Source organism: Heloderma suspectum, chromosome 3 (assembly GCF_057233095.1).
Source record: "Heloderma suspectum isolate Gila_16-S chromosome 3, 16-S_ref, whole genome shotgun sequence".
Lineage (NCBI taxonomy): Eukaryota > Metazoa > Chordata > Lepidosauria > Squamata > Helodermatidae > Heloderma > Heloderma suspectum.
Window position 1 is genome coordinate 264,862,037 of NC_139460.1, and position 23,202 is coordinate 264,885,238.

At 41.2% G+C, this 23,202-nt stretch overlaps 1 protein-coding gene across 4 annotated transcripts in view; it reads left to right on the forward strand.

The window, feature by feature from the left end:
- The window catches only part of WDR33 (WD repeat domain 33), an 81,101-nt gene that overhangs the window by 35,714 nt on the left and 22,185 nt on the right, over positions 1-23,202 (forward strand). For all 4 annotated transcript variants that reach the window (XM_084846743.1, XM_084846742.1, XM_084846744.1 and 1 more), the window contains 3 exons: positions 18,495-18,621; positions 21,312-21,466; positions 23,042-23,120. In XM_084846743.1, coding sequence (XP_084702869.1) covers positions 18,495-18,621; positions 21,312-21,466; positions 23,042-23,120 — 361 coding nt within the window. The remainder of the gene's footprint in view (positions 1-18,494; positions 18,622-21,311; positions 21,467-23,041; positions 23,121-23,202) is intronic.

Consider the following 23,202-nt stretch of genomic DNA (forward strand, 5'->3'; position numbering starts at 1 on the left):
CATTAGGCCCATCCAACTCTTCTGACATAAATCCAGAATGATCAACAAGATAAAGCAAGACTGATTTTTTTTTTTAACAGAGCTCTTTTCTGGCCAAGATTGGCTTGATTCATGCAGCTCTTAATCCTGTCTTCAGAATAACGATATGTCCCTGCACCATGGTTTGATTGTAAACATTACTGCTGGAATCTTATCAGCATGATTGATTAATGGATTTTGAACCTATAAATGACACGAAGAAACACTATTGAGGTGAAGTGTTCTTAGACACCAAGAAAGCTATTAAAAGCCAAATCTGCTGAGCAAAGTAAATAATTTGTAACTGCTTTCTTCCTTCTCCATGCCTTTTGGGATAACAAATTGGAATCTAGGGGAAAAGTTCAGTTAAGACACGCTTCGGATTTTTTGCTTTCATCACCCTGTCGAGCAATATGCACCCTTGCATATTGCTCACACCCAAACAAACTATTCTGTAATCATTCTATTTGCTACTCTTTACGTTTGTTCCAGTTTTACTTCTTCATCCCTGGTGATGACCAAAATTAGGCACAATATCCAAACTAAGTCCTTATTAATACTAGTATGCAGCACTGTGACATCTTCACAGAACATGATATGCCGGACATAGATAAGTGTACTATTTGCTATTAACTCCTACTCATAGTCCACTGATGAGCAGTCAGAATTCATAGAACTTCCTTTTCTGTTAAAACTGATAAGTTGCCAGCCAGTAGAAAATATATTTTATTCCCTGAGTACCTGACCTTAACCTTTGTGGTGTTTAATTTTTCTTCATTTTTTCCCTCTGATTCTTCCTGCATAACTTTCTGATCTTTAATCAATATTAACAGTATATCCAAGCTTGATTTCACCAGCAGGTTTCATCAGTGTTCTCCTTCCCTTCCAAAGGTCACTAAATGGAATACTGAATTAAAAAATTAATACTGATATTTTATTGAATTCCATTACAGTGCGGAGTGGAAGTTCTTTTCCTTTTTAACCAGTTTCTTACCTACCTTACCCAAACTGTTTAAAATGCTTTATGAAACTCTGAGGAGACCAACTGCAATTCAAACTAGATTAATATATACCTGCTTTTTTGAATTGTGACTCTCAGAGCAGCAATACATCTGGGATGTTTATCTTAGAGCTGAAAATGCTCTGCAGTGGCAGAAGTTAACCACAAGGTGAGTAACTTTGCTTTATATCTAGGAAAAGGGAGGAGATACTGGCCCAGTTCAGCTGATCGTATCTCAGCATAATAAGTTGATATATAAATGAGCCTTCTGCCTGTGCATGCAGTCCCTTATTTTCTCCATTTGCCAAGCCACAATTAAACCAGGAAGTCTCATTAACCACAGTTCCCCACCATCTGAACCAGGCAATTATGGTTACCACCTTCAGAACAAGCTAGTATCCTAAACCATCTTCAAACAGTGGTTTAGTATCCTCCTGGCTTGTTCTGAAGCTGGTAACCACAGTTTCCTGGTTCAGAGAAACTGAAAGCTATGATTGATTAGAGGCTTCCTGGTTTCATTGCTTGAGCTGTGAAGGATTGAGCATGGGGACTATGTGCATGGGTAAAAGGCTCATTCATATCTCGACTTATTAAGCCCTCTGTAATTAGAAATAAAGGATATTGCATGACTTGCATTGAGGTCCCTATACTTGAAGAAGCTGTAATCAGAATCTTATAGCAGTGTAAGGAAGATATTGGCCTAAGGAAAACGACATGTAGCAATAGCATTCTACACATCCAAAAGATAACTTGGAACTTGTCTTTGCTACAAATTTAAATTGGTTAAAATATCTTTGTCTCACTCTCAAAACCATAGAAATTGTTGTTAGTTGCACTTGTATTTTTAACACCTTGATGAGTGAGCAAAGAAAACATCCAGTTATAAATTTCTCCTCTGGTATACTCCCAAGTTATATGTATCAGTATGGCCCCATCTACATGAGCCATTTACTTTGGGGCTGCTGCGATTCGAGGTCCTTTGGGACGTACAATGTAGTTGCCACTTCACAGCCAAACCGTGGTTTTCACCTGGAAAATGTGAATTTCCAAAGAGGCGTTTTGGAGCGATGTTTTTGGTTTCCTCCAGGTCTCCCACAGTTGCGAGCAGTCTGCCCCTTCCCCGAACCGACTTCACATTTTGTGGAGGGTGTGTGGTAGGTGTGCCTAGTGCTTGTGTCACTCTGTGATACCCCTTCACTCCTCCCTGTTCCTTCTCAGCTATGCAGTTACAGAAGCACAGAGAAGCATGCTCATTTCTTCAACCACACCTTTGCGCAATGGCTGCTTTGGAGTCAGTGGCCAAGGGCCAGGGGGGTCTCAGGGGAGCAAAAGGTCCAGGACCAGCTTTGCTCCAGCTACCATTTTGGAATGATGGGTAGACACGTACCCCTCATGGGCAGATGCCTTGGCATGCAGGAACCATCGCGAAAGTCTCAGGCTGGAGAACTGCCAGACAGTTGGCATGGTAACAAAGGAGCAGACCACCCACATTTTACCTAACAAGGAATGGACAGACACAAAAGAACCCCTAAAATCCAAAACAGCCACTAAAACCCAAAGTGTCGCACCCCCACCCTAGAATCATAGATCATATGATTAAGATCATAGGGTCTTATAGGCCCCTTCCAATCCTACTATTAAGACCAGCGCAGTAACAACGGAGTGAAGGTTGAAAGCGGTGCCGTGTAGATGGCCCCTATAGCTACAAACCCTTCCCAGAAATTACTAAAGTCACCAAACAACTTTTTGGTAAGAAGCATTTTAATTGAGAAATTTAGAAACTCTTCACAAGTGGGTTATTTACTTTCAACATGTAGTATGTTTTCTCTAGTACTAGATAGTCTTTTGTATCCTGTGCTTCCTTCTCCTTCAATGTGAATGAAAGAAAGTTGTGTTATGTTGTATCTTAAGCATGTAGGCTGCCTTATTTACCAATCACAGCCAATTACAAGAGAAGAGTACTTGTATTTACAGTGATATATAGGCTAAATCTGAATAAGAATTACCTGTTTAAAGCATTTATAGTAGTGCAATTACTGTATCCTTGACTTTTCATCAGGGAAATGTCTTTGGTCTCATGAAGGTATGTTTGTTTTTATAGAAATGTAATTGGTGCTAATTATAAATGCATTAGTTCACAACCCTGTATTATATTCTTCCTGCAATAGTCATGTTATTTAACGTAATGCTGTGCTCATAAGTTTCACCTAGTTGGCTGTGAGGTAAAAGAAATACAACCTTTTTGGGTGAGGAACATCTTTTACATAGTAAAGGGAGTGAGTTGAGGATATGGAGAACAGTATCACAAGCACTTACACTTCTTTGCCTTTACCAGACCTTGTAATACTCTTGTACTAAGTGTATTTATTCAGAATTAAACCCTGTTACAATCAATAGGCATTATTTCCAAATACGTGTTTGTTTACATCTGCTGGAAGGCCTTCCCACTGTGTTGCTCCAGGCAGCAATAAGCAATAATTAGGGCCAGGATTAAAGTCTGTTCAAATTCTAATGTTTTTATATATCTTTTATTGTAGAAATGTTAATTTCTACTCTGAGGTGTACCCAGTGATTTACAATTTGTTTATGTGTTTATTTCTAATCTGCCCAATAACAAAAGTTCTTGGGGTGGATTACATGGAGCTGTGGTGTTGAACCTCAGGTCCGGAGTCAAATCCAGCCCTCCTGGGGTCCCAGTCTGGCTCTCTAGGGTGCTGAGATTGCCATGGCCCTTTCCCTGCATCAGTAAGTGGTTCCCACTTCCCGCCCACCCCATCCTGATAATCTGGTGATTTCCCAGCTTTTGCACGTGCACGCGCGCGCGCGCACACACACACACACACAAACACACACATTCTAAAATATTGAAATGTCATTCCTAAGGCTTACATACTGGCTATAAGAACTTTATGCTAAAATATGCAGATATTTTGGTCCCACACCCTTTGGCCCTGCCCACCACTGAGCTTCAGAGCTTCTTCCAAATTGAATTCTGCCCTCAGGCTGAAAGAGTTTCTGCGCCCCTGACATAAAGCTATAGATTTCTAAAAGAACAGTAGAAGAGTCAGAAAGAGAAACCATGGAAGTATGAAAAAATAATAGATAACTTTTCCCCTTTTATTATTAAAAAATAATAGATAACTTTTCCATCTCTTGTGAAACTTTATTGTTAACTATTTTAGTTTTGTTTATTTCATTTATATCCTGCCTTTTTTCCTGTTTGTTGCAAGGAATCCAAGGCTGCTTACACGGTCCTCCTCCTCTCCATTTTACCCAGACAACAACCCTGTGAGGTAGGTTAGGCTGAGAGTCAGTGACTGGCCCAAAGACACCCAGTGAACATCATGGCCAAGGGAGAACTAGAACTCAGATCTCCCAAATCCCAGTCCAACACTTTAACCACTATACCACATTCTTGTAAATATATTGGGCACAATCCAGGAAAAATTAGTTGCAACTAAGAACCATTCACCTAAATTGGCAACTTAGTCATAACATGCCATCAATTTATAAACCATTTGACTATATCTAAAAAGATCTTGAAATGATTTGCAACATAAATATTTAAAATACAAAATGTCCACAGTTAAAACATTTAAAACAGAAAATACAAAACATCTCAAACACATTTAAAATCAAAAGATAAAATCCTCAATTAAAACACTGAAAATCAGAGAACTAACAATCAACAAACTAGGCAGCACAATAAGTCAGGGAGAGCCTAGGTAAAAAGATAGGTCTTTAACTGATACCTAAAACATGCCATAGTTGGCACCTCCCACATTCCAAAAATTTTTGAGGTTTTAAATTTTTTTGGAAGTGTTTTTAAAAGATTCTCAAAACTTTGGAAAATCTTAATGGGAAGGGAGTTCCAGAACTGTGGCGTAGTGACCGAAAACACCTCACTAAATCCCTTTGCGGAGGTTTGACTCATGGATGGTACAATAGAAGAGTGCTTCAAGATAAAGTTATGAAACTGCTTAACTATTTTTCCACAGGAAGTCAACCATTTTGGAGATTCCCCTCCTGCATTTTTCCAATGACATCTAACATCGGTTTTCTTATTCTGTAGCTAGATAACTGCAGGGGATCAGAACAGATAGGATCTTTGATTAGGCCTTCACTAAATACAGTATTTCTGTGTGCTAGAACTCATACCTATAAGGACTCTCAAAACATATTCTCTCACCTTCTTTTATGGGAAACTAAGGCCCTTCGTCTGAAAATATAGGCATGGAAGACATTTACACTTGTGCAGGATGGAGGTCACAAATTTTTCATACACACACATACATACATACATACATATATATATATATATATATATATTTCTTGGCTGGCTTTCAAGACAGAAGCCCTCCCAAAGTGGCTTAATAAAATACATAAAAACAATTACAATATTAAAAGTGATAAAAATATAAGAACAATAAAAATAACAGTAAGAGCCAACAATAAAACTTACACTGTCTATATCTGCAACCGCCCCTGAAGCCAATTCAACGAGTCCCTCAGTTCTCAAGCTAATTTAGGGGCAGGGCAAGGGAAGCTGCAGGATGGGTTTTTCTCTCTCGTAAACAGATATAGTCTTAAGTGTGACTGGCAGCTGCCATTCTTGTTGTGTAGAAATGTAGCACCTACTCTCTGCCCAGTGGTGTGGCCTTTCCCACACTAGAAATGTTAATGAAATTTCTAAGAAAACAAACATGTTAATAGTTCTATATGTATAATTTGATTCTGCCTGATGGGGAATTCAGGTTCATTTTGATTAACTGAGGCTATAATTCTCCCCTTGCTCTCTACTTGTTGCCATCCAGGGGCTAGTGGTGCTATCCAGTAGTTAGAGCCATTGTTGCCTGTGGGGTTGTTTGCTTTCCCCTACTTCCTGATCTCTAATCAAAGTGGTTTTGCAGAGATTTTAAGCAAGAGTGTGGAAAAACTTGAGTAAGTTCTCAGAAATGTAGTCAGCACTGCAGCAATACCCTGTTGGATAGTGCCTGTGATATCCCTAATTATTTTATAATTTCAGAGGAAAGCTGAGGCAAACTTACTGGTTCCATATGATCATATTCCATGTGCAGGCTCCTGAAGGAGATCTAGGATATCCAGAGGAAAGAGGGGTACCTTGGAATGAAACAGCATTCCATGTTGTTAGGGGACCCTTGGGGGGTGGGGTTGATTACTACAATGTGCTAGTTAATATAGTGGGATACTTTCACTCAAGTCATTCTACTGGAACATGTTCACATATTTACAATATTTCATCACATGGTAACTTTTGATAGCCACCAAAATCAAAATAAATAACCTAGATAACAAATACACAACATATGTGGGTAAGAGCAAGCTTTCAAGTCTGCTGTATTTCAGTACTTTTTTGTTTTTAAAGAATAATTTTTACCCGGCTTTTCATCCAAGGTTGGTTTACAGTCATTCAAATCCAACACAAAGGTACCATGTCTCTTCTGACCCTTAGCAGTTGATGATATAATCCAGGTTTCAAGCTATTCCTTCAAAAGAGAGGGGCAGAAGGAGCTGTGGGTAGATTCAAGTGCTGGCTGATGATGTTAAAGAAGCAGCCCTTCCATTGATCTGTTGTCCCTTTTTTGAGTAATGTGTGGCTATAATTGTTCTTCCTCAGTGTATTCTGTCAATGTTTAGATTATTCTTATAGAGCTGAGCCAAAAGGGTGGGGGCTGACATTGGGAATATTTTCATGCCCCATCATAAAGCCTCCCCCTTCTTTGTTAAAGGCCAACAAAAATTTCATGGGGAAAGAGCAAGAATGCTGACACTGCATCACCACACAGACAGTCAGACTTAGCTACATGGCGCCATAATTCTGAATAAACAAAGCCCTCCCATTGCCCTCAGTCTAAATGGAGGGGGCAAGAGGGAATATGCTAGCATGTTGCCAAGGCAACTCGGTGATACTCCCTGTACTTCTGCATACTGCACTTTAGTCGTTCCATGGCATGCTAATGCAGCACACCAAGACAGGTGTGTTACCTGGTTGCCTTGCCAGTGGGCCAACATAATTCCTCTTCCTCCATGCAGAATGTGGACAATGCAAGACCATTATTTGCCCTCAGTGACATCACCTGTAGCCATTTCTGATTGGCTATGTAGTGACATGGCATCATCACATTCACAGTGTGGTCCCTGATTGGCTGGGTTCAGAAGGAACCTAAACAAAAAAGGGGGAAATTGGTGTTGAAGCAGCTACAGATTGGGATTGCAACAGGTGCCAAAAAATAGACTAAAATAGGAGAAGTGGGGGTGGCGAGATCACTTTAGCCACCCAAAGCACACTTTCTACCTCATAATTGTTTGGGGTGGCAATTCTGCACAGTCTTAATTACTTCTGACATTATGCGTATTTGTACACTAGCATATTCAATAAGTTGTTGGGGACATTTAGGTGCAAATTACCAATGTTTTAAAAAATTAGTGAATACACCACTGACATAACTGGATAGGGATTGCATCAAAATTCTAATCCAGGAAACGGAATTATTATTTTTATGAAGGATCATTAATTATCCTTTCAATTACTTATTCACTGAATATATTTAATTGTTGAGGTTGCAGGATAATATTTTGCGACACATGACAACACAGTCATTGCTTTAGCTTGCTGCTGTTCAACCAGAGATTTTCACTGCACCAGCTCAAACTGCATCCTATCACTTGCTGTAAAACCGTTTTAAAAGCTCCCAAGTTTTCTGCTAAAAGTACAGCCATGGCAGGAGTAGGTGACGTAACTATTATAATGCTTAAATGAGTTGCACATACCTATAGATAGCCCAGTTCCCTCATAATGCTGGAAATGCTAATTGTGTACTACAGAGAGGCTTTTCTGTAGAGTCCATGGCAGCAGCTGTCTCACCACAAAGGGCATGGATGTTCAGCACTGAAGCAAGGGGAAAAAGTCATTTTGCACTACAGAACATGATTTTACGATTTCCTAGAAAATATAGTAATTAACCCATTTTAACACTACAGAAGCAGTTATTTTGACTTGTACTGAATGTATTGTCAGATCTGGAATTTTTAAATTTGGTTTTCCATGGTTTCTTTCTCCAAACGCTCAGTATAATTACCTTGTCAGTATGATATTGGTGTATAGGCCTGTTTATACGTTAACTAAACTAGTCCTTTACATTAAGCACACATTATGAATAGGAAGAGAAGTAAATATGCTTCCATGTTCTATTCCTTTGTTTGATACATATAAAATATGTGAGCAATAAATGTTTCTAAAGAAATATTTAATATTTCTAAAGAAAGTATACTCTCACATAGGATTACTTGGTGTAACAGAAAATAATCTTTGTTATTTTTTTGAGTTTCATGACACACTTTAATCATGCTACTGCCCCATCCCAGATTGACTGCATCTGTGGCACAGTTTACATGTTATGTTACCTTAAGCAGCATAGTTGCTTCTACTCTGCCTCAGGTAATGTGTATATCTTTTATCCATGCAACTAAGAGTGGATTCCCACCTGAAGTGCCATCGCCAAAACCTGAGGGAAATCGCGTCTTAGGCTCCAGTGCACCATGAAGAACTTGGTCTGCAAAGGATAAAAGAGGCAACCTTTTGGGGGGTTGGGACATCAAAGTAGAATGGGCCACAGGTGTTTATACAATGTTCCCCTTCTACCCCCTTCCTCTAGCTCTCATGTAGCTGGTAGCTCTTCCACTGTGCCCGCCTGTCTTGCAGTGCTGCTATTTAAGGCCAGATTGGTCTGCAATAAGATCACACTCATTCATGATTTAATCATGGATGAGAGGGCCGACCTGGCGTGTATTACTGAGACTTGGGTGGGTGAGCTGGGTGGAGTCAACCTGACTCAGATCTGCCCACCTGGATACTCAGTGCAGCACCAACATAGGTTGGAGGGCCGGGGCGGGGGTAGTTGCCATGGTTCATAGAACTTCTGTCTCTATCACCAGGAGACCACTCCACCTTGGAGTGGGCCTTGAGGGGTTGCACCTGGTGTTGGGCCATAGAGACAGATTAGGGATGCTGCTGGTGTAACGCCCACCCTGCTGCCCAGCATCCTCCCTGACTGAGCTGGCTGAGGCAGTCACAAGTGTGGTGTTGGAGGAACCCAGGACGTTGGTTCTGGGTGACTTCAACTTCTATGCTGAGGCTGTCTCTGGAGTTCCAGTTCAGGACTTCATGGCCTCCATGACAACCATGGGGCTGTCTCAGTATGTCATCGGCCCAACACATGAAGCAGGGCACACCCTTGATTTGGTTTTTGCTCCAACTTGTGAGATGGGTAGTCTAAAGATTGGGGGGCTCCAAGTAACCCCATTGTCATGGTCAGACCATTTCCTGGTGAGATTTGAACTTACGGCATTACTCTCCTCCCACGGGGGTGGGGGACCTATTTGGATGGTCCACTCCAGGAGACTGATGGAATCCAATTGATTTCTGAATGCTCTTGGGGATTTTCCAGTAGAGAGAGCTGGTGATCCAGCGATGGCCCTAGCCTCACTGTGAAACAGTGAGATGCAGAGGGCCATTGACTTGATTGCACCTGAGTGCTATCTCCAGCACTGTGGAGCCCATTCTGCTCCCTGGTATACTAGGGAGCTGCAGTCAATGAAACAGGCTGGACAGCGGCAAGAGTGCAAATGGCGCAAGACTCGAAGTGAAGATGACCGAGCACTCTCTAGAGTGCATAATCGTGCCTACTGCATGGCAGTGTGGGCAGCAAAGAAGGTTTATTTTGCTGCTTCCATTGCATCCTCAAGTAGCTGTCCAGCGGAGTTCTTCCAGGTGGTCTTGCGGTTGTTAACATCTTCCCCAGTAAATGGGGCCCTGGCCCCATCGAGGACTTGCTGTGACCTTTTTGCATCGCACTTTGAGGACAAAATCGCTTTTCTCCGTAGCGACCTTGATGCTGTTGTTAGTGCGGTACCAGTCAAGGTGTCTGATGCCACCATCTGCCCGATTTCGTGGGATTAGTTCCAGTTGTTACGGCCTGATGATGTGGACAAGATGCTTGCAATAATGCAACTGACCACATGCCGTCTTGATCCCTGTCCCTCCTGGCTAATAAAAGCTAACCGAGGGGGTATGACTGGGTGGGTCCAGGGAGTGATAAATGCTTCCCTATGGGAAGGGGTGAACCCTGGGCACTCCTGAAGAAGCCCACTCTGGACCCAGTCGCAAATACCCCTTTTCTAGGGAAGGTACTTGAGAGGGTCATGGCAGACCAACTGTAGGCACTCTTGGAGGATACTGATTATCTAGACCCATTTCAGTCTGGGTTTCGTTCTGGTTACGGGACTGAATCAGCCTTGGTTGCCCTGATGGATGACCTTCATCGAGAGAGGGACAGGGGGAGTGCAACCCTGTTAATTCTGCTTGATATCTCATCGGCTTTTGATACCATTGACCATGATATCCTCCTGGATCGACTCCGTGGGATGGGTATTGGAGGCACTGTGCTACAGTGGTGCCGGTCCTACCTACGGGGCCGATTTCAGAGAGTAACATTGAGTGACTACTCCTCGGCCCCTTGGCAATTGAGCTATGGGGTGCTGCAGGGCACCATCCTGTCCCCAATGTTGTTTAACATCTATATGAAGCCGCTGGGAGCGGTCATTAGGGGATTTGGAGCTAAATGCCATCAGTATGCTGCTGTATCTCTCTGTGACATCTGAATCAGGAGAAGCTGTGCAAGTCCTAAATCAGTGCCTAGACTCAGTAATGGGCTAGATGAGGGCCAATAAACTGAAGCTGAATCCTGGCAAGGCAGAAGCCCTGTGGGTGAGTGGTTCCAGGGTCTCGGAGAATGGCTCATTGCCTGTTCTGGATGGGGTTGCACTCCCGCTGAAAGAGCAGGTCTGTAGTCTGGGGTACTCCTAGATCCATCATTGTCGCTGGAGGCCCAAGTGGTCACGGCGGCTTGGAGTGCCTTTTACCAGCTTCGGCTGGTTCGCCAGCTGAGGCCTCTCCTGGACAGGGATAGCTTGACCATGGTGGTACAGGCATTAGTAACCTCAAGACTGGATTACTGCAATGCGCTCTATGTGGGGCTGCCCTTAAGGCTGGTCTGGAAGCTGGAGCTAGTGCAGAATGCAGCAGCTCAGCTGTTGTCAGGAGCTGCCCCTTTTCAGCGTGTAACTCCTCGGCTGAGGGAACTGCACTGGCTGCCTATTTGCTACCAGTCCAGGTTTAAGGTATTAGTACTAGTATACAAAACCCTAAACAACTTGGGACCAGGATACCCAAGAGAGCGCCTCCTTCCTTACCAACCTGCCCGGTCACTGAGGTCATCACTGGGCATGTTCCTGGTGGTTCCACATGGACCCATGGCCCGGTTGGAGTCCACCAGGAAAAGAGCCTTCAGTGTGGTGGCCCCCTTCCTGTGGAATTCCCTGCCTTTAGAGGTCAGGCAGGCACCAACATTGTGTTCCTTCCCAGGCTGCCTGAAGACGTTCTTTCAAGAGGCCTTCCTTGCATGACCAGCCATGGTTTGTAAATTCCACTTTGTTGGGGGTTGTCTTTTTTTAAAAATGTTTTAACTCTTTTAACCTATTGTTTTATTCTTTTACCATGTTGTTCACTGCTCCAAAACCTTCTGATGCGGAGCAGTCTATAAATATTGTAAATTAAATAAATAAATAAAACCTAGGGTAGCGCTTGCATGTATGTAAGAAACCTTTTTTGTTTGTTTCAACCTTGGTCCGGTCAGCCAGAAAATCAACATCTTGTCCTGAATAAAAAGGACAGTGAAAAGGAAATATACTCTGGCTGAATTCCTTAGAAACAGACACTAAAGATAATAATGTTTGTTATTTGCTAGACGCCATTAACATACTACGTTAGGCACTCTTAAGAAAGCAAATGATAATTTTGTTGTTCCAGGAGCTGAAGGACTCTTACTCAGGTTCTGCCCATTTACCATTGTCAAGACAGTAAATAGTATTTGAAAATTTGTGCAGTATTGACGCTCAGCTTAGTAAATATTAATCACTGCATTACTGACATGTATTTCAACCTCCCTTACTCTATCCACCTGAATTAAAACAGGGGCACAAGTTTTCTGAATCAAAATGGGGGGGGGACACACTGAGGAAACCTTTCCCCCACACGCGATATACTTCTGCTTACTCCTCACATTTTCTTATATTGCTTATTTTTGTTCTTGATTTTTATTGCTGTAAACTGGACATTTTTAGATTTAGGACAGCTATTGCCTTTTCCTGTTGTAGTTGCATACCTTTAATCGATATAACTACTAAACAGTAATGACCAGTTTTATAAAACGTTGTCTTAAAATTCCATTGGCTATCGCTGTTTAATTGTATTGTTTTAACAGATGCACAGAGTTAACTGGGATCCAGGGCGTGTTTTAGTTTGTAGAATTATTGTTGTTTGGCTGTAGATTGCTGATAAACAATTTATAATATAACAGCTTTGCATCAGATTTGTCTACAACTTGTAACGTTTTATTGTAAAAATACAAAGTTCCTCACATTTTAATCACATTTAAAGCACTTTAATTCTTTATGTAATGATAAAGCTAATTCATTATTTAATTGTCCAAAGATTCTCTATTCAATTTTTGCTTATATCTTCTTGCATTTATGACCTTATTTAGTCACGAAATGTATGTGAAATTTATTAAATTCTGTAATATTTTTCCTACCATAACCAAAATATATTTTCTTTTAAACAGGAATATATTTAAATTAGAAATAGTAATTTATACTAAAATTCTTAACCACATTTAATTTCATTTTACAAAAATTTAGGGGAAACTAATTCTAAATTTCAGATTGTGATTAAAGTGGAAAGCGTAGGGTTGTATCTGGACATGCCCTTTCATCAATGCAAGGCTCCTTTCGTTTGTGGAAGAGGCTCCCACTGGAGGAAGGGGAGGCAGTGATATTCACCAGTTCCCCTTCCCCCTACAGCCCCTTGTGACCCCTGAAAAGCTGCTCCAAAGAGTTGGGGACCCTCCTAGACAAAGGAGGAGGTAGCACTGTGCTGCAGGGGAAAGGAGGAATTGGTGAAAATCTCCTCCCCACACCTTCCTTCCAGCAGGGCATCCCATGAGCAGAGCTCTGATTCAGCCTATAGTGACTTCTTTGCCAGCATCATACGGTTTTATGTTTTGATGAGTTATGTCTTCTGCTACATCTAGCTTTTTGGGAATCTAATTAAATGTATTCTAATAGACAGATGGACAGCCATCTGTCAGGTATGCTCTGACTTGGATTCCTGCATTGAGCAGGGGGTTGGACTCGATGGTCTTGTAGGCCCCTTCTAACTCTACTATTCTATGACTATTCTATGATTCTAATCTACACCAGTCAATTTTCTCATTTCTGCTAGGATTGGGTTTTTGGTTAATTACTGTTCACTAATGGCTTTCATAATTTTCATCTAATATCAGAAAGAGGGCCCAGCCGGACTAGCAAAACTGATTTACCCGACCATTTTGATATCAGTGGGATTTTTATAGCAGGGATGAGGAACTACCAGCCCGTGGGGGTTCCCCATCTGGCTTACCAGCCTGTATCCTAGGCCCTGCCCAATGCTCATTGCTGGGAAAAGGCAGCCTTTCTGTAGCGTTGAACAGGGAAAGGCAGCCCCATTCTCCATGCAGAGGGAGGCACAAAGGGGTATCGCTCCGTGTCCCTCTGCACAGAGAAAAGAGGCTGATGATGTCAGGGGGTGGGGCTTTGGGAGGGCCCCTGCCCCCTGCATCATCTAGCCCTTGGGGCGTTGCAGTCCATACCCCAGAGCCAGAATAGTTCTCCATCCCTGTTCATTGGGATAAGGGGTAGAATGCTTCTAATCTTAGCTCATGCTCCTCACAGTCCTCAACTTTTAACCTGGTCCCTTACTTCCTTTAAATAGTTCAAATTTTACACATACATATGTATTCAGCAATTACCAGTAACAGCAGTTTCCTCCACCATTTCCCCCTGGTTTTGAATAGACCTTTTTTTTCCTTTTTAGCAGGGGCCCTTTCAATTATTTTTCCCATTTTCCCCCTCAGGCTTTACACACCTCTGCATAAAGGGAACATATATGACTGTCTACACACACACAAATACACATGAGCACTAAAATACTAGCCTAGTTTATTACAGGAAGATGAAATGCATATCATTGTGCATATTGTACAACAAATAAGGTTCCAAAGAATCTAGAATGAATCAAAATGTTAAGGGTTATAACAGAGGTCCACCAAGACAGGATATCCAAAAAGTGTGAAAGATTTCTTCTGAGATGGAGAGTCGCTTTTTATTAGCCATACTTCTTTTTACAGATCTGCAGCCTGATCCAGGAATTTCCAGTGGGTGCAAAAGCCCCAGAGTTTACATGAAACTCATCAGCCTGGAAGGACTGGTCCATTCATTTCAGTGGAGGGAGCAGATCTATGTGTGTGTTTTGCTCCTACAATGTCTCTGCTAAGTCAGTTGAAATGAATGGGGCAGCCTGTCCATGCAAGAGTTTCATGTGATAGCAGGATGAAGATGAGGTTCCATATCAGTGTACCAGTGTAATATTATTTTTTACTTATTTGTTTACATATAGGCATTTTTTTCTAGAAGAGATTTCAAAGCGGCTTACATTAAAACATCTATATAAAATCATGTAACAAATCCAATGAATAAAGCCTCCATAAACATGTTTATGGCAGGTTTAATTTTTCTAGGAAGGATCTATAGAGCCTTTGACACCTTATATTCCACCAAGTGGGTATTATTATTATTATTAAATTTATTAATTGCCCATCTGGCTGGTCACCCAGCCACTCTGGGCGATGTACAACATACAATAAAAACAGTTTAAAACAATAAAATTCTACAATAAAAACATTTTCTAAAATACCCTAACCCACCCCAAATGCCTGCCTGAACAACAGCGTTTTTAATGTTCTTTGATATTGATAGATATAAGTCAGAGTATTCTTTTGATGAATACTCCTCAACTACACAAGAGATACAAGCTGTTGTTGCTGAAGATTATAGATACAAAGAGCCATTTAACCAGACCCCCCCCACTTCATGCCATATCACAAGCTGTTTGTGAAAATCCAATCAGTTTCAGAAGTGCTTTGCTTTGTGACATCAGAGAATGCTGTTCAAGAAACTTAAGGGCAAAGCTCCTTAGCATATGGAATAATCTGAGCAGTGAAACCCATACACTAAAGAATCTCAGATGGAAACATTTCTGTCCATGTTGGGTGGGCAAAGTGATTGCAGCCTATGAATATTCCAAGATCTATGAAAAAAAATTGTGATGTTTCTGCAGTATTCATCTAATATCCTCCCAGAACCTTAATCACAACAATTACTATCTAATTCTCATGGCTTTAAACTTGAATTGGATCATCATACCTAATCTAATAATTACAATTAATCTGATAAATTGCATATGCATGGGTGGAGTAGGGGGTGCTTTATTTTCTGGCTGTCACTAAAAAATAGGCTAAGAGTGGAGGCAAAACCCAGTCTGCATGGAGCAGGTATTATTAAAATTACACCTGCAGAAAGCTGCTTATGATCCATGCAGGCTGCAGGCAAGACCTTTTGAGATTTGCATCTGTGCAGGCTGCTTTAGGCCACCATATTGGTACAGCATCTCCACTGTGTGAATGGAATAATCTCCCCAATCCCACCCTCAGTTCTTTCACAGTAATCGCAGCTAGGAAGTGCAATATATACTGCTGTGTCATGACTACATAGAAAAAGCTGCTTTAGACATATTATTTATTAAAGGGCAAAGCCAACCCGATTTCAGTAGCTTGAGTCCACTGCTTTTGGATTCTTGTTGGTGTTTGTCCCTCATGATTGGAAGACATTTTTAAACAATACAGGGTTGCTAAGGCTGTCACCTAGTTAAAGAAATCTTAGTCAATTAATTGTATGAATTTTACTTGATAATCAATTTCGTATACATTTCCATGAGCCAAACAATAATTCTGAGGCAAAAAAGCATACTTTTATATGATCACTTATATCAAGCCAGAGGAATTCCCTCCTTTGAGTGAGAGAAGGGGAAATTCCTATTTTAAGATGGTGCTTACCATCTGCATTTTTAATATTTTGTGAAAAACATTTAAACCTACTGCTCCATTTTCAGGACACCTTTTTAGCTGATCAAAAGTGCTTAATTCTATTAATCTAATTGATTATAATCAATGTAAATATTTCAGCCCAAATGCTTACAATATGACTTTATTCCATAAGAATCACTTGACTGTCGTGTTTAATTCCAAATTGAATTTGCAGGGCAGGCACAATGTTAACTGTTGCTGTCATTGTTAGTTTTTACTAAAGAGGTAGACTCAAAAACATAAATCAGCTTTTTAGTCTACACCCCCAGACCTGGGAGCAAACCCCATTGAACTCAATGGAACTTACTTCTAAGTAGACATCTATATGATTGCATAGTTAATAAGGTACTGAAGCCCACACTATAAAGAATCTAAGATGGTTAAGGGCACAATCCTATGCATGTTTAGACATAAAAATGTCCTACAACTCCCATCATGCCCTAGCCAGAACAGCTTTATTCAGAACAATTTTAGGTTCTTCTCATGACCTAGATCTGTTGTCTTTCAGACTGGATCCTTCTCCTCCAGTATATTTTCATGCATCTTAATATTTCTTTCCCATTTCCTGACAAATTCCAAGTTCAGCAAAAACAAAAAGGGCACTAGTTATAGATCAGAGAATTTGTAGCTGCATTTTCTTACTTGTAGAGCAAGTAAGAGTGTAATTTTAATAGACTGAATTAGAATGCTATTCTCTGCGTGCTTACTAGGGAGTAAGTTCCACATCTAAGTAAGTATGATTAGGGTTGCACTACACACCTTGTAAATAATCAGTCCCTGGTCACCAGTGGTGAATAAGAATCAATTCCAGGCAACCAATTAAGGTTCTGTTTTATTTTAAAATACAAATGGTTAATGATTGAAGGAAGGAAGCTTCTGAATTACAGGTATAAATGTTCCAAACAAAACCTTAAAAATACATTACTTTAGGAAGGCTAATAATATGCTTGCTGAGAACATGCTTTTTAAAACAAAGAAAAGCAGGAGGGTTTTGAACAAAGCATATGGCCCCAAGGTCTTTATACATGCTACTATGTGTGTGAGGTTCACCACCAATAGATGCTTGATACTGTCAGCTTTGACAATGCTGATCATGAATTGTGATGTGGTGGGAAGGAAGCTGCCTGGAATCAGTCTCTACACACACAGAAAGATGGGTGCTAGATGCAGACTTTTCCTATGCTGGGTGCTTCCAGACGGAGAGCTCCTAGCACCACCAGTTGGAAGGGATTGTGCCGCTATTCTGATATTTCTTATTAACGGATTTTTCGTGTTAAGAAAAAAGACAGAAGAAGCAGTGAGAAAATTTGGGAGGGTTTCAAGCAAAAGATGATGACATCTGGACCCCCCCCCCAAAAAAAATTCCATGAATGAAGTAGATTGATGACACTTTAAAAGCCTTGTCCGGAAACACCCAGGTGTCTCTTTCAGGACTACATCCAGAAGGATCATCCATATGTGGATCATCCTTACTAGATGGTCGCATATGTTCAATTATAGACAGTCTGGATTTATTCCAGCGTTCAGGTTACAAACTTTGGAAACGAGATAGCCAGACACAGAAAATCAAATTGCAAATCTCAATAGCAATTACAAAAACTGCAGTCGTAAACAGCAAATCTGCTGTTTTAGTGTTTGTGTCCTGCTCCTATGATTTTCATTCATTGCTGATACTGTTTGAAAGATTCTGAAAAACCATGATGATCCAAAGCTTTTGCGGTTTTCTTTTAGAACTAGTTGAAAAAAATATGTAATGAATTCAGCTTGGAGTTCATTCATCTTCTGCAAATAGGTGGATTATTTTGCACACACAATGTTATCTGTCTAAAAAGGACAAAATAATATTACAATGAAAGGTAGCTTATTAATTCAGCCAGCTGGAGGTTATCACATAGAATCCCCATACCTTTTACATCACAGCATACAATCTTGCAAATGCTTGGATTTAAAATAACTGTAAAAAATAAGTTCTGTTTGTGAGCTGAAGTCATGCTACATTGTAATCATTTATTTTCTTTCACCATTGGAAAAAATGTTTATATGCATTATTGAAATCTAGATATTAATAAATTCATGTTAATATAGTTTCCTACTCCAAACTAATTTTGAACTTATATTGATGTGTTCTGACATATTTAATTTACTATGTTTTAGTAACTAAAAATAACTTTTATGTGGGGACGCTCAGCTTTGTACAAGTTTGACATTCTTGAAGGAAACCAACCGACTTTTAAGACATAAAATATTTAATGCCAATCAAGGCACATTTTCTGGAGCTTGCTTAAAGTATTGTGCCACTTTATAGGTTGGATAGATTTTCATTATTTAATTTTCTGTGTGAAATCTCTTAATCAATAGTACTTTTGTGTTTTCAACAGGCCATGGTGCCGATGTCAAGTGTGTTGACTGGCATCCAACAAAGGGTTTAGTGGTTTCTGGAAGTAAAGATAGTCAACAGCCAATCAAATTTTGGGATCCAAAGACTGGCCAGAGCCTTGCTACACTGTAAGTGCAATTGCAGTTGGTGTCTGGGCTCTCATTGCCAGACATTGTTGTGCTTTGAACCTCTTTGGATTTATTGAGTACTGATTTAGAACTCTGTTATTGATTGCATTTGGAATACTGTCTGAGCTGATTTCCCCATCTCAAAAGGCATACTGCAGTCTTCCCCAACTTGATGCCCTCCAGATGTGTTGGGCTACAACTCCCATCCTCCTGGGCTAGTATTTGGAGGACGCCAGGTTGGGGAAGGCTGCGATATTGTGTAGCTAGAAAAAAGGTGAAAAGGGCGATCAGAATGATAAAGGGATTAGAACACCTTCCCTGTGATGAAAGGCTAAAGTGTTGGGACCTTTTATTTTTTAAAAAAGATGAGGGGAAGAATGGCCAAAAATACATCGAGGGTGGTTATAAAATTATGTGTGTTGTGGAGAAAGTGAGTAGAAAGGATTTGTTATCCCTCTCTCATATTACTAGGATTCTGGGTCACCCAGTGAAATTGATTGGCATGGCAGAAAAAAGACAGTACTTCACACAATACATAATTAACTTAGAGGACAATCCTATGCATGTTTAGACAGAAAAACGTCCTACAACTCTCAGCATCCCTCTTGCTGGGCATGCTGGCGGGGGAATGCTGAGAGTTGTAGGACTTTTTTTTGTCTAAACATACATAGGATTGCACCCTTAAGGAATTCATTACCACAGGATGCGATAACGGCCACTACCTTAGATAGCTTTAAAATGGGGTTAGACAAATTTATGGAGTGGAGGTCGATCAGTGGCTACTGGCCATAATAGCTAGCTGGAACCTCCAGGACCAGAGGCGGTTTCTGGAGGATGCAATAGCAGGAGAGGGTTGTTGCTTTCATTCCCTTGTGGGCTTCCTGGAAGCATCTGGCTGGCCACTGTGGGAAACTGGATGCTGGACTAAATGGACCTTTGATCTGATCTAGTATCCCTTATACACACTTCCCCCTTGTTAACAAATCTATCCATGCCCAAGTGGTCTGTTGCAGACTTCAGATATGTTTTACTTTTAAGACTTGTGAAATCTGTTCTTTATTGAGGCAGAAATGTGTTCTCTGGGTTAAAATGGTCATGATAAGACCTGTTGGATTTCTTATATGCAGGGAGAGAAAAACACCTTGAAACGAAGTGGCTTTTAAAAAATCTTTGCTAATCATCTGTTCACCTTCCAGTTAAACCAGGGATAGGGAACCTCCAGCCCGCAAGCCAAATACAGCCTGCAGAAGTTCTCCATCTGGCCCACCAGTTCTTTTGCAAGGCCATGCCCCCATCCCCCAAAGCCCCACCCTTCCTGGGTTTCCCCAGCTCAGAGCTGTGGAATAGCAGCCCTTTCTGTAGCACTGAGCTGGGAACTGAGGACGTTGGGGCGGGGCTTCAGGAGGGAAGGGCCCTTTCCCTTGACATCATTCAGCTCAGGGGCCAAAACATTTCCCTACCCCTGAGTTAAACTATCCCAAGTTTAAAAAGAAATGTTTAGGATTTGGTGGGAGAACTATTTTTAAAGGAAAACTCAGTGAGAAATATAATAGGCATGCCCAAGGCCCAAACTGTTATTTTTATTATTTTGGGGACCATAAAATGTAATTTAGGATGTTCTGTCTGGGAGGCTAATAACTAGGAAACACTTAAAAATGTTAGGGTGTGCAGCCAGATGATGCCAGAGAATGAGCATGGTGTAGTGGTTTGAGTGTTGGACTAGGGAGACCCAAGTTTAAATCCCCATGTCCGTGAAGCTGACTGGGTGATCTTGAGCTAGCTCTCAGCCTAAGCTACCTTACAGAGCTGTTGTGAGGATAAAATGGGGTACTGCCAGGCCAATTACCCATGTCTGTAAAACCCAGCCATAAATAGATGATGTGTGGGATTGTGTTGATACCATGGCACTGGGAAAGGAAGATTAATCCTTCCCCATCTGCTACTTCCTTGATTTTAATTGTCTTCCATCCCTCTGCCCTCGCTGCTGTTTGTCCTATTAGGTACACATACATTTTCCCTAATAGGGCAAGTAGCAGCTTGTGGAAGCATTTACACTGGGGAGAAAGCATGAGGAGGAAGGGTTAACCTCACCCAGCATCACGGTTCCAATGCAATCTACTATGCCACCCATGCCTTGGTTTTAAAGAAATGTTAAAGATGGAAAGTCCAGTCACAGATCTCCCAGATCACAGTTTGTCCCTTAGGAAGAAATAAGTACTCCTGTCCACCTGTTCCCCCTCTTTTTTCTCTGTTATGGTTGTGTGGTAAGAGCATGCTAAGAGAAATGTTGAATGCTTGCCCACTGCTATGGCAAGTCTCCAGATTAGAGCACTAGCTTCAGTGGATAATAGTTTTGTTTGTTTATCGAAGCATTTATATCCCCCTTTTCCACTTCAGTTACCTCCTTAGAATTAATTTATATGTTACCTTGAAGGAGATGAATGATCTATGCTTCTTTTCCCCCCTCGTCTACTGTAATGTGCAGAATGGGACCTGCCATTACCACTCCTGTTGAAAATCTCATAATCCTGAGCTGTTTCTATAAAACATTTTCTTTAAAAATAGAATAATTTCAAGTGCCTGAGATGTTCGGAGCCCAAGCAGTGGTTACATTTGGAGCTTCTATTGGTTTGGTTTAATTGCTAATGTGTTAAATTCTTTACAGTTACCTTTTTTACAATTTCTTCCAGACATGCTCATAAAAACACTGTGATGGAAGTCAAATTAAATCTAAATGGCAACTGGCTACTTACAGCATCTCGTGATCACCTCTGCAAACTCTTTGATATCCGAAATCTGAAAGAAGAACTTCAGGTCTTCAGGGGTCATAAGAAGGAAGCTACAGGTTAAAAATGACTTCTGTGTTCGCTGTTTCTGAGCTTGGTGGTTGGATGTTCAAGACTCTCAAAAACAATTAGTTTAAGTCCATCCTGAGCCACCAGGCTGGTGTAGTTATATCACTCCAGTTTCTGTGATCTGTAGTACAACTGAAATATAACTGTTGCCACTGTCTTTTAATTAATTTACATTTGAGTAGACTGAAAGCAACTGTGAAATTTAAACTAACAAAATTGAAGGATATTGTAAGTTATCCTAACTGGCTAGTTGCCATCCCATCTTAAAGCATCCAGCACAGGGTTAGACAACCTAGTGTCCTCCAGGTATTTTGAACTACAACTCCCATCAGCCTCAGCCAGCATGGCCAGTGGTCAGGGATTGTGGGAGTTGTAGTCCAAAACAACGGGTATCTTCCACTTTCAAACATCTGAACTGCCTCATGTCTTTTTTCACTTCTGGTTTCCTTGAATGCATGATCTTCACACCCTCCTTTCATCTCCTTCAACTCACTACTTGACTTTAACTCACTGCTTGATTACTCCGGGCACTATCCAGTCCTGCCTGTCCACATGCAGGGCCCACCACTACTTCTGTCCCGTGTATGGCCAGACCCACCACTTCCATTGTGGAAGCAGCCCCCATGGCTTGTACGACAGCAAATTAGCACTTCCACATGCAAGCTCCGAAACAAGCAGAAATGCTCATTCCTGTAAAGGGTCAGGTTGGTGGAACTCTCTTTTGTCAGTTCTGCCAACCTTCCCCTTCCAAAAATGAGCATTTCTGCTCAGTTTGAGTTGCTCCCCAGAAGTGCTAAACCACTGTTGCGCAAGCAGTGGGGGCCATTTGCACAACAGAATCGGCCTTTGGGGTTTTTTACTGTTTACCCAGTCAACTTGAAACTTCTCTTGCCAGGATTTCCTTTTGGCTTCTGGTCAAAGCTAAGGACCTCTTCTCAATCATCATTCTCCTCTACCTGTGTGCTACTTTTGAAGCTGTTGATCTTACTGTCCTTCTTGACTCTCCCTCAGACTTCTGAGCCATTGCCATTTTTTATTTAGTTCTCCTATTTTTACAGAGGTTCCTTTTGCCACTGTTGGAAACTCAAATTCCTCCTCCTATATTACACCTCTTCCTAGTCATTGGCTCTCTGCCATCCCCTCTGTGAAGTTCAAAGTTGCATATTTAAAGCTTGTTGCCCTTAACAACACCTCTTCTCTTGCATCCCCTCTCTTCCACCACTCTTCATGTCCATCTGTGAGCCCACTCTGCTATCTTCTCTGTTTCCCACCAGTGATCCTCCTTGCATGCAGCTGCTAGAACAGCCTTCTCCTCTCCACTCATCAAATCACTTCCCTCTCCTCCAAGTTCTCCCATAAGGACTACAAATTCTACTCTGAACTATCATAGATTCCTTTTCTGTACCTCCACTGATGCCTGTCTTCCACTTCTTCTAGCTAACCGTGACCTCTCCTCTATCCCCCATCCAAACAAAAAACTTCTAGGCAGATACTGTCACCTCTGTTCTAGCACACTGTTGGTAAAGTGTAAACATATAGTAGTAACTGCGAATTTTACATTGCAGCTGTGGCCTGGCATCCGGTTCATGAAGGCCTTTTTGCCAGTGGGGGGTCTGATGGTTCATTGCTGTTCTGGCATGTTGGGTAGGTACCTCAGTCACAAATCTGATGGGGATTTACAGTGAGAAATTTGTCATATTTTAACATAACCTTTTGAAACTATAGA